The sequence below is a fragment of the Engystomops pustulosus genome, chromosome 7 (genome assembly GCF_040894005.1).
Source record: "Engystomops pustulosus chromosome 7, aEngPut4.maternal, whole genome shotgun sequence".
Taxonomy (NCBI): domain Eukaryota; kingdom Metazoa; phylum Chordata; class Amphibia; order Anura; family Leptodactylidae; genus Engystomops; species Engystomops pustulosus.
In genome coordinates, this window is record NC_092417.1 from 145,940,172 (window position 1) to 145,956,063 (window position 15,892).

The 15,892-nt window shown below is 39.6% G+C and overlaps 1 protein-coding gene across 1 annotated transcript in view; it reads left to right on the top strand.

The window, feature by feature from the left end:
- LOC140070233 (uncharacterized) overlaps nucleotides 1-15,892 on the top strand; it is a 46,274-nt gene that overhangs the window by 12,842 nt on the left and 17,540 nt on the right. The window contains exons 22-38 of the mRNA XM_072116588.1: nucleotides 790-927; nucleotides 1,765-1,929; nucleotides 2,586-2,680; nucleotides 3,367-3,493; nucleotides 3,601-3,856; nucleotides 3,974-4,026; nucleotides 6,443-6,543; nucleotides 7,539-7,690; nucleotides 7,789-7,927; nucleotides 9,362-9,472; nucleotides 9,577-9,756; nucleotides 10,157-10,396; nucleotides 10,553-10,709; nucleotides 10,845-10,973; nucleotides 11,756-11,909; nucleotides 14,533-14,573; nucleotides 15,580-15,840. Of these exons, the coding sequence (XP_071972689.1) occupies nucleotides 790-927; nucleotides 1,765-1,929; nucleotides 2,586-2,680; nucleotides 3,367-3,493; nucleotides 3,601-3,856; nucleotides 3,974-4,026; nucleotides 6,443-6,543; nucleotides 7,539-7,690; nucleotides 7,789-7,927; nucleotides 9,362-9,472; nucleotides 9,577-9,756; nucleotides 10,157-10,396; nucleotides 10,553-10,709; nucleotides 10,845-10,973; nucleotides 11,756-11,909; nucleotides 14,533-14,573; nucleotides 15,580-15,840 (2,499 nt within the window). The remainder of the gene's footprint in view (nucleotides 1-789; nucleotides 928-1,764; nucleotides 1,930-2,585; nucleotides 2,681-3,366; nucleotides 3,494-3,600; nucleotides 3,857-3,973; nucleotides 4,027-6,442; nucleotides 6,544-7,538; nucleotides 7,691-7,788; nucleotides 7,928-9,361; nucleotides 9,473-9,576; nucleotides 9,757-10,156; nucleotides 10,397-10,552; nucleotides 10,710-10,844; nucleotides 10,974-11,755; nucleotides 11,910-14,532; nucleotides 14,574-15,579; nucleotides 15,841-15,892) is intronic.

The following is a 15,892-nucleotide window of genomic DNA, read 5'->3' on the forward strand; positions in this document are numbered from 1 at the left end:
GTTGCTCACAATCCACTGGAAGTGCTGCTCAGCTATTCGCTGGCTCAATCCTCAGTACAATCCATGTGTCCATTTTCTAGAAGTTTTCAGGAAATATAATTCCAAATTGTCTAGTTGGGTACATTTTCCATATGCAATTTTTGCCCCATTAATTCTATTTTCCCCTTTTATCTATCCATTCCAATGGATGCAAATCCAACCTGCTGACCACGTAGTTATACTCACATTTACACATCTTTTTAAAATACAATTTTTAAATTTAAGAAGGAAGAAAATGACACACGGGATCCTTTATGTTCCAGCTAGTGCCGATGCTTCTAGTTAATGTTAAACCATGGGGTTCATTTATCATTATTTTCCTTCCTGTTTTTTCTTTCTTTTTTGAGACATTTTTTGGCACATTGCAATTTTTGCTCTTTTTTGAGGACAATGTCCGCCGGACATTTGTTTTTCGTCAATAAGACACATTTATCTTCTATTCCAGATATGCTAAATGTCGCAAATGCCATTTATCTTTACAAATTGTCTAATATTTGCGTAATTATTTTGGCGCAAAAAACTCCAAACAAAACCATACTTAAGGAAAACTTATAACATTGAAAGAAATGACTTGCGACATTTGTGCCACATTTTTACAACATTTGTAACAAATGTCTCAAAAAGAGATCTGAAAAAAATCCCCCATTTAACACAAGGGAAAAGTGAGATTGATAAATTACCAAAGAAGCAGATGGAGAAAAACAGGCAAAATAATAAGATAAATGACCCCCTATGTGTTCTTTCCTGCAGCCAGTGTCACCATTTTCAAACCATCATCATTTTACATCATTGTGCAAACTAAGATTGGAATTCAACTTCAGATCCAGCTTACACCAACAATGCAGCTGTACATCACTCTCAGCCCATCCTACAAAAGCCAAGTGTGCGGTAAGTTACTCAAAAAAGTGGCGCTAAAAACACTACAAGTGAGTAGCTATAGGAGGTTTAATGGTTAGGCTAAGGAACCAGAAGACTACATCAGATCTATCCATTCTCCAGATGACATGACATGCATCGTGACAATCCGGTTATTATTAGAAATATATAAATAAAGTAACAATGTGATCTTACTAAGAGGGATGGTCTCTGCGTCAGACTTTCTAGGACACCTCTAAATAGAAAAGGGCATGATATCAAGTATCTAGTTATCAATGTTCAAAGACTGTGTGGCACCGAACAGTGATCCAGTCGGTGAACACTCAGTTTTCTATAGAGAGGGGAGGTCATAAGCAGCGCTCACTCTCCTTCCTTCTGCACCCAGCCGTGTGCTCGTCTGGGTCCTAAGGCTGTTGACCCCTTTGACTCCTATTTCTTCCCATCTACACAGTGATTCCTATATAAATTCTCATATATAGCTGAGCTAGGCATTTAAAATTATATACTTCTAGCCAAAGACCTATAAGAGGGCGACAGCCAAAAAATAATCAAATGTATATACATACATGACTGTATTGAATGTGTATGCTACTATAGGTGCACTCTTACAGGAGAGATTTACCTAAAGATAACTCTTTTTTAGCTGCATTGTACTTGGAATGACACTAGATGTCACCAAATAACTATAAATACGACTAATAAATGGGGATGGAAAAGATTCTTCTTGCTTTAGATGTTTTGGTTAAATGAAAACTTAATTACAACCATTTTTACTAGCAACATTCTGTAATTTTCCTATAATGTGTTGCTTATCAATTAACTAAATTAACCATTTTTTAATAATGCCAGGTCTCTGTGGCAACTACAACAGCGTTCAAGCCGATGATTTCCAAGTTCTGAGTGGAGTCATTGAAGGGACTGGCTCATCCTTTGCCAACACTTGGAAGACTCAAGCCAGCTGTCCTGACGTTATCTCAAGCTTTGAAAATCCATGTTCCCTCAGTATTGAAAATGGTAGGTCACGCTCACTACAACCAGGCAGACATGCAAGCAACCGGATCCGTAAAAGCGATTCCTTAAAAGGGTTACTAAGAATTATACTGATGACCTGTCCTTAGAATGAGTGATGAATAATATAAATAACGAGGGGTGACACTCAGCTTTCATAGCTTTGTCTGCCATTAGGAATATACAGTGGACTGAGCCTGAATTAGACAGCGCTGTCTACTGTGTAGTGGCCAAGGCAATGTACTGCAGCTCAATACACACGCAGCTCGTAGGAAAATATTTACATATAGCATTCATTTACATCCCTGCTAACTCTAGGTTTAGGAGTCCAATGGGAGGTCCTGATCATTGAGTACCAGTTTTATTTTTTGTGCATACTCACTCAAGGCTTCTTTTTATTTAGCAGATCCACCTACCTATTAAGAAGATCCATCCACCTACCTAACCATAGGAAGCCAATGGATTTCATTTATAAAATCATAACTTACATTGAGTTTCTTCCCATAGAGTAGAGATCCACTCAGCTTATTCTGCTCTATAACATTATGCCTGTATATTTTAGAGGTGATATGTTTTAGCCATCAGTATGATCACTTATTGGTTTTGTATGATGCTGGTTACTGCTCTAGATCTCTGTTAACATCAATATTTGCTACTTTCAGAAAACTACGCTACACACTGGTGCTCAATGCTAAGTGATGCCAATGGACCTTTTGCAGCTTGCCATTCCACTGTAAACCCAGACACCTACCAGTCGGTAAGCTATTTGAGTTTTAGTAAATGAAAGGGAATATTTAGCACAATTTTTAAATGTATATGTCTGCCCGAATGAAGAATGAACACACAGCATTTCTGAAGGACTAACATGTCTATTTACTGTATTATATGAACACTCTAAATATCAGGGGTGTAACCAGAGTGGCAGCAGCCATAGCAGCTGCTGTGGGGCCCACAGTGTCAGGGGACCCCGGCATTAGACCTGACACACTAAACAATGGAGGATGTGCACCACTATATACATATTAGGCTTTTTTTAGTGTACGCTCAGTGTATACATTGGGAAAGCTCCTCACATATATACGCTAAGGGTACACATTGACATATACTGGCAGACGGAGGAGATATGTGTGAGTATACAAATATGTATATTTTCTAAGGGGATGGGGGGCCCCATTCAGAAATCTGCTATGGGGCCCAACCTCGCCTATTTACACCCCTTATACCTTAGTGACTATGCTGAGGGACAGTGAATAAAAGTTCTTCATAAGTCAATGTTGATCATCAGAGGTCCCACCACAAGGACATTTTGGGTCTCTTAATTTTACTGAGACAATATTCCACTAGATCTTGTTTATTGGGATCTATTTGCTTATGGAGGTGGTTTTCTGATTATTTTCACAGCACAACATTTTAATAATGATAATAATGTCTCTGCTCCTACAGAACTGTATGTTTGACTCCTGCAACTGCGCCAAGAGTGAGGAGTGCATGTGCGCCGCCCTGTCCTCCTATGTGCATGCATGTGCTAAGGATGGAGTTTACCTGAAAGGATGGAGAAAAAACGTCTGCCGTAAGTTTCTTTTAAAAAAAAATGTTTTATTACTCTTTATAGATCTACTATATCAATTGTTACAATATCTTTATGAATATAAAATTGTTTTTATTTTTAACCCATAGAACTTTACACAACTACATGTCCCAAGACCTTGTCCTACAGCTACTTTGTCGGTGCATGCCAACCCACCTGCCGCTCCCTCAGCGAGCACGACATTACCTGTGACATCTCCTTTGTCCCGGTTGATGGCTGTGTTTGTCAGAATGGAACTTACCTGGATGACAGTGGTCGATGTGTGCTCCAGTCGGCTTGTCCCTGTTATTACAAAGGCTCGGCTGTGCCACCAGGCGAAGTGGTCCATGACAATGGAGCTATGTGGTAAGTAAAGAGCAGTTTTCTAAGATGAAATCTCACTGCTTGCTCTATTTGGAGATTTTTCTAATGTACTTTGTAATTAAATTTTACTAATGCAATACGTCTATGCTTATTTACTAGCACATGCTCAAATGGAAGACTAGACTGTATTGGACAGAAAACACCACAGACTGGTAAGAAATCTACAGACTACGTTCTCATTAAATCAGAGACAAAAGGAAATAAAATACATTACTCATAGATCCAGGCACTGGGACTGTGGTAATATTCTTATATGTGTTATCCATGGCCTCCTCCTTCTAAAATCATCTATTACAATTATGCTAATGAGCCTGTAGGGCTCCTGTGGGTGTTACCAGAGCCATCCTGGGTTGCAGCTTCACAGGCTGTTACACTCTATCATCCTCCCTCACTGCTCCCCCAGGATACCTCCTCCCTCTGTCGGATGTAATCATTAGCATAATTGTAGAAATTGATGGCTATGGATAACAAAGAAGATTACCACAGTCGCGGTGCTTGAATCTATAAGTGCCTTGGTTTATCATGATATATTTTGATGGTTCATTTTCTTTAACCACTATTGTATAGTCCAGTGAAGGCTCACCTATGGCACTGGTGCCAGAAGTGGCACTCAGAGCCCTTTCTCTGGGCACACGGGCCATCACCAGAGATGACTCCAGGTATCTTCCTGCAGTCCCAGACAGCCCAGGACTTGCTGTGTACAGAGCTATTTTAAAGTGACAGTTCTACCTGGGACTATTTTCTGCTTTATTGGTGTCCTCAGGGGCTGGTATCAATGAAAACTGTAAAAGAGTAGAGATATAAATCACAAATTAAATTTCTGTGTTGGCACTCTGCGATAAATAAGCGGGTCTTTGTTGTAGTTTGGGCACTCGGCCTCTAAAAGGTTCGCCATCACTGGTATAGTCTTTTGTTATATTCAGCTACTATGCACACATGGCGGTACAAATAATAGGTCGTATTTTTTTCATTCTTGTGCACTAAAATTATTTTTATGCCTTTTCCATTTTTTGTATCTCTCCTTTATTTTATTCAAATTTGTATTTTATCTTGGAATTTTTGTTTTACTTGTTTTCATAAATGATTTTTTAACAAAAAAATTGTACATGTGAATTCCATAACTAACTGGCTTATATTTACACAATCCTATTACATATTGGAACAGATTTATCAATACATTTACAACTAAATTCTGTCATAATTTCCACATGAAAAGTGTCTTAACCCCTTAGGCACGTGGCCCTTTTTCGTTTTTGCGTTTTAATTTTTCACTCACCACCTTCAAAAATTTGTAACTTTTTTATTTCTCCATGTAAAGAGCTGTGTGATGGCTTGTTTTCGGCGTAACAAATTGCACTTCATAGTGATGGTATTTATTATTCCATGCCGTGTACTGGGAAGCAGGAAAAAAATTCAGAATGCAGTGAAAATGATAAAAAAAAACGCATTTGCTCCGTTTTCTTGTGGGCTTGGATTTTACAGCTTTCACTGAGCGCCCCAAATCACATGTCTATTTTATTCTTTGGTTCGGTACGATCACGAGGATACCAAATTTGTACAGGTTTACCTACCTCCAGCCTGCCTCCAGAAGTATACAGCCACCCAAGCCTGCCCCCAGTAGTATACAGCCACCCCAGCCTGCCCCCAGTAGTATACAGCCTGCCCCCAGTAGTATACAGCCACCCCAGCCTACATCCAGTAGTATACAGCCTGCCCCCAGTAGTATAGAGCCACCCCAGCCTTCCCCCAGTAGTATACAGCCTGCCCTCAGTAGTATACAGCCACCTCAGCCTGCCCCCAGTAGTATACAGCCAGCCCAGCAGTAAAAAAAAAAAAAAAAAACTTATAAACTCCGATGTGCAGCGCTGCTCCTCCGATGTCAGCGCGGCTCGTCTTCTGGCTTCCGCGCCCGTCTTCTTTCTTCTGTAAGATCGTGCTGGGCGCCGCCATTGTTCTCCCCCCGACGGCAGGCGCATAGTATGACGCGCCGCTGCGCCGTTACTTTCTTATACTATGCAAGATTTATTATCAATGGAGAGATAGTCTGTTACGGCCAGCACAGGGGCTGAGTGGGTAGAACTACAGCCTTGCAGCACTGTCTCTGACTGTCACTTAGTCTATGGGGAAGATTTATCAGAACTGTTCTAGTTGCCTATGGAAGCCAATCAGATCACAGCTTTAAATTTATAAACAGCAGTGGGAAAATGAAAGCTGAGCTCTGATTGGTTTCCATGGGTAACTAGAAAAATCCTGCTCAGACATGTATAATAAATCTATCCCACTAAATCCATTCAAAAGGTGTGCACCACGAGTTGTGGTGCAAATAATCAAAAGTTGCATAAAAATGTGCAAATTCACAACTTCTCAAAAGCTTTTTCGTACTAAGAAAAAGAAAGATAAATCCCCCCTAATAATTCTAGTCCAGAAATTGGTCATATTTTTGCCATCTTACACAAGTGAGCAATATTTGGGATATTTTAATGATTTTCTTTATGGAGGTTTATCTGGGAAATCATGTTCTGATATACCATTACTGATTCTACTTTATTCAATGTCTCCATCCTATAGCCTGTGCAGCCCCCATGGTATACTTTGACTGTACTAACAAAACTGCAGGCACAAAGGGATCTGAATGTCAGAAGAGTTGCCAAACCCTTGACATGAACTGCGTAAGTAGGCTTAAACATTTTGATATGATGATTTGAGAATAAGATAACCCCTGCATGATTTTGGAAAGTCTTTCAAGGATATTTGTACAGGCAGTACAGGGTTACACACAAGGTAGGTTCCGTAGTTGTATTTGTATGTAAGTCAAAACTGTATAGTTTATAGATGTAAACCCCAGCCAGAATTTTTTTTGGTCTTTGTAACAATTGGATTTTAAAAATGTTGGGTTGTCATAAGAACCAGAATTAACAATAAAGCTTAATTGCAGACAAATATAACTCCTGATTATTGTAGCCTAAGGCTAAAGTAGAGTGGATTACCAACATTCAGAGGTCAGTTTGTAACTAGGGGTTTTCTGTAAGTCGGGTGTTCTTAAGTAGGGGACCACCTGTATTTAACTTTTAATAGCTAATTCAAATCCTTGTATCGATGGTCTGTGTCAGGCAATCCCGTCCTCCTGGATCATTTTAATAAAAACATGGTGCCATTCAACATGAAGTTTATTCCAGTTTTAATATGTAAAAACATAGTATTGCCATTAGTTATGAAGAAATTAATGTTAAAGGGGTATTCCCATTTCAGCAAATAAATTTCATTGTTTGTATAATGAAAAGTTACCCAATACACTTTCTGTATCAATTCCTTGTGGTTTTCTAGATCTCTGCTTGCTGTCCTTCTATAGAAAGCTTCTGTGTTTATTGCCAGTGGACAGAAATGGTCACACTGGTGCATGGCTCGCTATATCACATTGCTCTGATTACTCTTAGCGCACCTGAGATTTAGAAAACAGTAAAGAATTGATTTCAAAAGTATATTGGAAAACTTTTCATTATACGAGCAACAACATTAGTTTGCTGAAATGAAAATAACCCTTTAAAGTGCCTACTTAACTGGAAAGGTGTGCAGGACATCAGACCTCTACCAAAACATCCATAACCAGAGACTTATTTTTGGATTCCATGACCCTGTGTAATTGCTTTTGGTTTCTAAATTACAGTACAGTGCACAGTGTGTGTCTGGCTGCGTGTGCCCAAATGGACTGATAGCTGATGGAAAAGGTGGTTGTGTACAAGAGAGTCAGTGTCCATGTATACACAATAATAATCCCTACAAGCCAGGAGAAACAATCAAGGTCCTATGTAACACTTGGTGAGTGAACCTCAACCATCACACGTAGCGTAGTTGGGAATTACTTGCTCCACTTGCATCGCAGACTCTTCTAAACTTTGGATCTTTTTTGCCATCAGCACATGCAAAAACAGAAACTGGGACTGCACGAATGAGGAATGTATGGGCACCTGCGCTGTATATGGAGATGGTCACTACCTTACCTTTGACAGTAAATCATACATCTTTAATGGAGACTGTCAGTACACTCTGGCTCAGGTAAGTAGTACATGCACACCTAATACAGACAACCAGACAACCTATTAAGCAAACTTTTGCTTTAAAACTAGCCACACCAGCCATGTATTAAAGCCAATGCTGGTCATTTTATATTGCCTTCCCAATTTCTGACTCACCCCCAGTTCTACATGTTGGGCCAAGATTGCACTATTGAATTTCAACATAACCAAATCTCATAGGATTCACTCAATTCAGGATGTCACCCAGGACCAACATTTTGTTTTCTTTGAACAATTGTCCTCTAAGCACCAACTTTACACGCACTGTTTGAACCATTACTTTAAATTGAGGCACGCATTTTATACCCACTTCCCTGCCACCTCTGCCCCCATTTTCTTCTCCTGTCCCCTGACAGGCAATGTCCACTCTCAGGGTACCGGGGGTTTGATCTCCATCATTTATTCATGTCCAAGCTAAAACAAACTCCAGTGAGGGGAGAACGTTGGTGGAGTGGCTGATCACGGCCTTAAGCGAGGAGGACTTTACTGAGCTACTTGTGTTGCACCATTCTGTATCACCTTCTATTAACAGCAAGCTTATCCAGCTATACATAATCCACCAGTGCTACCTAACTAGAATACAGCTTCATAAAATGGGCCGTATTCTGTCCCCTAGTTGTCACAGATGTAGCTTCACGCCTGCCTCCTTTTGGCACATGAATTGGGCTTGCCCACACCTGGAAAAGAGGTGATTAAACATTATCTAATATATTGGAGTTTCCCGTTGATTGTTTACCTGAAGTTTGCCTATTTGGCGTGATTGAGGAACTTTGGCCACACCACACAAGGATTTTCCTTTTTGAAACATTGCTTATGGCACAGAAGGCAGGGCCACTTACTTATGTGGATACACTAATGACCTCCTAAGTGTTCCCAATGGAAGTCCCTTGTTAATTGTTTTGTTCCATATGAGATGGTGGTCTTTCTCTATAGACACTGTCCTGAGAAATATGCAAAGGTCTGGTGTGGGTGGTACGACTCCCCTCTGATCGTATATATTCAGCCTTGGCTATGTCCTCCTCACTTAATGCCCTTAGGTAAATTGTGTTTAACTCTTTTAGTTTTTGCTCACTATGTTTGGTATGGTGCGAGGTCTCGGAATGGGGGGATAGACTGTTATGTATGTACTACGTTGTTTTGTTTCTTTTTTGTACCTGGTTTTTGTGTGTACGAAGTTTCCTTAGTATATGGCACATGCAATGTATTTTGTCAGAATTGTACAACAAATGTATGTTCAACATAACCAATTATTTTGCTAATAGGGATGTAAGACATACCATGGCCTTTTTCCATTACCCATTCATTGTATAAGTTCTAGTATAGTTCAGTCAAGAAACACATCTTTATATATATAAAGAAGTTAGTTAAAATGTTGAATCACTCTATAGTTTTTTCCAAAATCTTTTCTGCCTAGGATTACTGTACCGGGGATTCCAAAAATGGAACTTTCCGTGTTATAACTGAAAATATCCCTTGTGGCACCACAGGAACCACTTGTTCTAAATCAGTTAAAGTTTTCCTTGGGGTAAGTTTTAAAACATTTCAAACTATTCCAAAAACAGTGATGGCTACATTATTAAGACAATAAGATTTTTGCTTTAAATTGTACATTTCATTCCCTTCATACAGAACTATGAACTGATACTTGCTGAAGATAAATTTGAGGTTGTCAAACAAAACTCAGGAACATATATTCCATACAAAGTGCGTCAGATGGGTATCTACATGGTGATTGAGGCCCTCAATGGACTGGTCCTGGTCTGGGACAAGAGAACCAGTGTATATATTAAGCTAGAGTCAAGCTTCAAGGTAAGTTAAATGGGTCTTATGAAATCATTGGTTGTTGGATTTTTCGTCTGGTTACTGGTGTTCTATTACTGGATAATGATCAAGTCAATGAAGGTTTTGATGTTTTGACCAGTGATTCCTGACCATTGTCGTGAGAAAATATGCCCCCTATCAGCTGACAAATTTTCTTCTGGTATTGGGAAAGGGGATGTGTTGTTGACCATAGTGAAACTGTATAGAATTGCAACTTAATACAACGATCCTCACCTAGAATCTACAGTAGAAGATTTGCTGCAGGAAATAGTCAATTGACTCCTGTTACCGGCAGAAAATATGCCAGGAGCTAAGGGTTTAAAGGTTCCAAGTTTCATCTACAGTCTGGGATATTTTGTTGCTAACATTCAGTTATATTTCTTTTTAGGGTAAAGTTTGTGGTCTGTGTGGTAATTACGATGGAAATTTTGTCAATGACTATACAACCAGAAGTCTGGCTGTGGTCAGTGATGTCATGGAATTCGGCAACAGCTGGAAACTGTCACCAAGTTGCTTGGATAGCGTGGATGTGGGAGACTCCTGTGCATCAAATCCCTACAGGAAGGCATGGTCTCAGAAACAATGTAGTATCATCACTAGTGACACATTTTCAGCCTGCCACTCACTCGTAAGTAGAATGACTTGATATATTATTTGGCATATATATCTTATCTTTATCTTATCACTTTGCCAGCCATTAAGATATTAAAAGAAATGCCTTGTAAAACTATAAAGTAACGTGGACTGTGTGGTAAGTTTGAATAAAATGTTCTGCTTCTTGTAGGTAAACCCACTGAAATATTACGATGCCTGTGTCAAAGATGCCTGTGCCTGTGATACCGGTGGAGACTGTGAGTGCTTCTGTACAGCTGTAGCTGCTTATGCCCAGGCTTGTAGTGAAGCTGGAACCTGTATAAGGTGGAGAACCCCTACAATGTGCCGTGAGTATATATTTGCAGAACATTAAGTCATTCGCATTACTTGCCTATTATCCCTTCCCTAATAATAGTTATCGAATATCATTCACTTCAAGTCATGTCGTTCTAATACACTTCTTACAATCTTATCCACGACAGCTGTATTCTGTGATTATTACAACCGGCAAGGACAGTGTGAGTGGCATTACAAAGCCTGTGGTGCTCAATGTATGAAGACCTGCAGAAACCCAGAGGGAACCTGCTACCATAACTTGCCAGGCCTGGAAGGTAAATGTTTAGTAGTATTGATCAATGAATTCTGGTTTTAAGAATAATCTTTGGATATATTTTCTAGGATTTAAGGCATATAGTATTTATTGATATTGAGCACCCTCTTTAGTGATATAGTTATAAACCATGTCCAGCTCTTTAACATGCATGAGAACATTTCATAGTTTAGAAGTCATATACAGGCGGTCCCCTGCTTAAGGACAACTGTTTTACAGACGACCCTTAATTACAGACAGACCCCTCTGCCCACTATGACCTCTGGTGATACCTTCTGGATACTTTACTAGTCCCAGGTTGCAATGATCATCTGTAAGGCGTCTGTAATGAAGCTCTATTGATAATCCTTGTTCCCATGACAGCACAAAATGTAAAAAATCCAATTGTCACAGGGATAACATTTTTTTTCTCGAATTGCAATTATAAAATATAGCAGTTCCGACTTACATACAAATTCAACTTAAGTACAAACCTAGAAAACCTATCTTGCACATAACCTGGTGACTGCCTGAATATGACCACATACAATATATATATATATATATATATATATATATATATATATATGCCGGAATACCCACAAAAAGAATTCAAACTACTTCTACACATTTGTTGGATCAACAATCCTTACTGTAACTTTGATCTTGGTCTCAGTGCTCTGATGGTCCTAGGACATTAGGTGTTTATCAGAAGCCTCTGATCAGTATGAATGAAAATAACAATAAGCAATTAAAAGAAATGACATATCACATGAAATATACTGAAAACGTATGTGTTTGCAGGATGCTACCCTTCATGCCCACCTGAAACCCCCTTTTTTGATGAGGATAGAATGACTTGTGTTGCATCATGTCCTTGCTATTCAATCAATGGAACAGAATATGCTGTTGGTCAGACTATGCCTCCAGAAGATGGTGAAAACAACTGCACAACTTGGTAAGAAAAGTACAAGCCAATGCAGCCATATTACTTAAAGGACACCTGTCATCAGGTCTCTGCCACTAGTCCTGTCACTACTACCTGTTGGAGCAGCTCACAGGCTGCAGGGGGTGTGGCCACCAGCACCAGGAAGCACATGGAAACATTACACCATTATACCTCACTCCATTATACAGGCTGTCAGTCAAGCACTGGGGGTGTGGCTGTGCCTCCCACTCATGAATAGAGTGGACAGCTTGAATATGCTAATGCTTCATTGGACATTTCACAGGTCATTTGCATACAGCTTTAGGACCTCATTGCTTAGGTTTACAGGCATGTAGAGGGACAATGAAGGGATAGAGGCAATGCTCTCTAATGGCAGTTTATGAAAATATATTTAGTTTAGGTAGGTTATTTTGCATGACGGGTTCTCTTTAAGTACAGGCGGTCCCCAACTTAAGAACTTATATACGACCCCTAGTTACAAACGGACCTCTGGATGTTGGCAATTTACTGTACTTTAGGGCTACAATAAACAGCTATAACAGTTATCACAGGTGTCTGTAATTAAGATTTATTGTTAATCCTGGTTCTAATGACAATCCAACACTTTTAAAATCCAATTGTCACAGAGACCAAAAAAAATTTGGCTGGGGCTACAATGATAAAGTATACAGTTCCGACTTACATACAAATTCAACTTTAGAACAAACCTACAGACCCTATCTTGTACGTAACCCGGGGACTGCCTGTAGTTATAGTTGCTCAAAATGTCCATCATTTTAAAGGGATGTTGCGTTTCTGCAAATAAAAGTTATTGTTTGTGTAATGAAAAGTTATACAATTTTCCAATATACTTTCTATATCAATTCCCTGCGGTTTTCTAGATCTCTGCTTGCTGACCTTCTACAGAAAGCTTCTATGCTTATTTCCAGTGGATATAAAGCAGTCCCTGGTCATGTGATGTCACACAGCTCCGATTACTCTGTGATAATATGGAGCCGTGCACCTGTGTGACATCATATGACCAGGAACAGAATTCTATGCACTGAAATATCAGCAAACATTTATTTGGGACCAACCCCTTTAACCTTTTTAATGCTGATGCCCTTTTTAATTTTTTAGCTTATGTTTTTTAACTTTTTAATGCGCCATGGGGTTGTTAAGAAAGTATGAAGACTGCTGGCTTTTTGCAGCAAAACATCCAGTAGTAACACACGTGATGGCACCGATCACACGTCTTAACCATTTAAAGAGAACCTTCCATTAACATGAACCCACCCCAAATAAATATTTCATGTTCATTTCAAGTTGAATTTGTTATTTTGTCAATGTTCATATGGACCATTATCTTCTATATATGGTAAGATAGGAAGCCTAAAAGGCTATATAAGGCACATGTTGATCTAATTTGTACAAATTGGACTTTTATAATGTTGATGGCTTCGATAAAGTCTATTTTAAAAAAAAACCTATCATTAAAAAGCATTGCCCTTATCACTAAATGTTTCCTTTCCATCGTGGCTGCAATGTAAAAAAATTAGTTTGTAAACTTAATGGAAACCTACCACTTCGGATAGGGCTTCTAAGCAGCACATGCCGTGCACCAGCTCAGGGTGAGCTGGTGCCGACACTTATCTTCGTTATGTTTTTAAACGTTTTTAAAGAGTTTTAATACTTTATTAATCTTATATCTGAACTAGCTTCCCCGCACCGTGGTCCGCGCTTGGCGCACCATGCGCGCGACTGTGTGTGCGCCTGAATAGGAAGTGGTCCAATTCCTATTCCTGAATAGGAAGCGGTGAACCACCACTATTGCAACCTGGAGTCTGCGTGAGACTCCGGCCATTGTTATTTAAGTAGATCTGTTACAATAACAGTAAATCCACCATAGCTGTAATGCAGTTAACTGTTGGAACGATCAGACCCCCTAGGGCAGTGGTGGTGAACCTATGGCACGGGTGCCAGAGGTGGCACTCAGAGCCCTCTATATGGGCACCCTTGCCATCACCCCAGGGCAGGGTTCACCAGACAGGACTCAAGGCGTCTTGCAGTCCCAGGCAGCACAGGACTTTAGAAGGAAGCTACAGTGATAATCCAAATGTCTTCTCCTTCTTTCTACTATATCAGTGTCCACAGGTGCCTATACAATTTAAACCTGTGAAAGAGCAGAGAATAATAAGTTGCTGCTTAAATTGTCGCATTGGCACTTTGCGAAAAATACATGGGTTTTGGTTGTAGTTTGGGCACTCGGTGTCTAAAAGGTTTTCTATCGCTGCCCTAGGGTTAAAGAGGCTGTGTCCTTATAGGGTTAACCCATATACACACATTTGTTAACTTGTTTATTTTACGTACTATTTTTTACTATAATGCTACAGTATGTATTAGGGGTTGCAGAATTATATGCATAAGAGCTTCTGAGAGTATCCTTGCTGTCATAATAATTATAATAATAATAGGAAAGGGGGTTGGATGATTGAAACCAAGATGTCAGGGGAAGACAATAAATACAATTAATCCAAGCCTATGGGATTTGTAGGGCAATGCTTGCAAGCGTTCTTATGGAGTTCGGTTTGATTTAATTATGTCTGCACAAAAATGAAGATAAAATAGATGTTTGCATTTTTTTCTTTTTCAGCAAATGTGCTGCTACTGGCAAAAGGAGGTGCACTTATGAAGGTAAGTACATTTATCAGCTATGGAATCATAAAAAAACCACAAAACAAGTTAGGCCCTATACACAGAATAAGGCCTTATAGATCATAGATCATTATAAATCTCCCCGTCTTGTGACCTGTAGGAGTCTGAAGTGGTCTTATCACTGATCATCAAGTTAGGCCCTATCCCAGTGGTGGCGAACCTATGGCACGGGTGCCAGAGGTGGCACTCTGTGCCCTTTTAGTGGGCACTCAGGCTGTTACCTCAGCAAAGAATTCACAAGACAGGACTTGATGGATCCTCTTGCAGGTCCAGGTAGCCCAGGATGTGAAGAGACTGCAGGAAGAGAAGGTGTGGACATGGTCAGTTTATCATTGGAGCCATTGAAGCTCCTCCTCTTGGCCCCACAATTCTTCTTGTTCAGGGAAGCTACAATGGCAATCAGAATTTTCCCACCGTCAAAGATATTGTCAAAGATATTGGTGTACTCAGGACCGTTGAAGCTGTGGTATAGCACGGAGCAAGACGATTTTTTAATTTAATGCTTTAATTGCTCTGTTGGTAATTTGCAATAAATAAGTGGTTCTGGTTTGCATTTTGGGCACTCACTCTCTTAAAGGTTTGCCATCACTGCCCTATCCTATGGATAGGGTCTAACTTGTTTGGTGGGGAAAACACTTTAACATCTTACTTTAGGAAATCATTCTAGAGAGAATGTTCTCATCCCTTATTTCAGATTCCAATTATTATTCAATATTCCAGAAGATTGAAAGCTCATGCACAAAGCAAGAAAAAGCTATTAGAATATTCACTTTGTATACTTTACTATAGAAAGGACAGGGCACCAAAGAATTTAATGATCCAAAGGCAAATTGTTTCTTAAAACTGTATTTTGCACAGCACTTCAGGTTTTTCTCATGGGTCATGTTGGTCCAGTTTTGTAGTTGGTATCGGATACAATCTATCTTTTCTCATGTTTTAAATATGGATGTGCCAACTTAGTAACATTTTGCCTACTTTCTTACAGCATGCTGTATATATGACGGCAAGATCTACAGGACATCAGAACTTATTTACAATACAACCGATGGCATTGGGGGATGCATTATAGCATATTGTATTAATGGATATGTCAATGGAACCAATACCAACTGTACTTCTTCTACAACTACACCAACAACTGTTTTCAGCTTCTCCACTACAACAGGCACACCATCAACAACACCAACAACACAAACAACTGGAACAACCACCACCACGAGTACAGTCAGCAGCACAACAGCTACAGGTAACTTGCTTCCCAATACAGTATTGTTTGATGCAACTGTTACTTTAGTTGA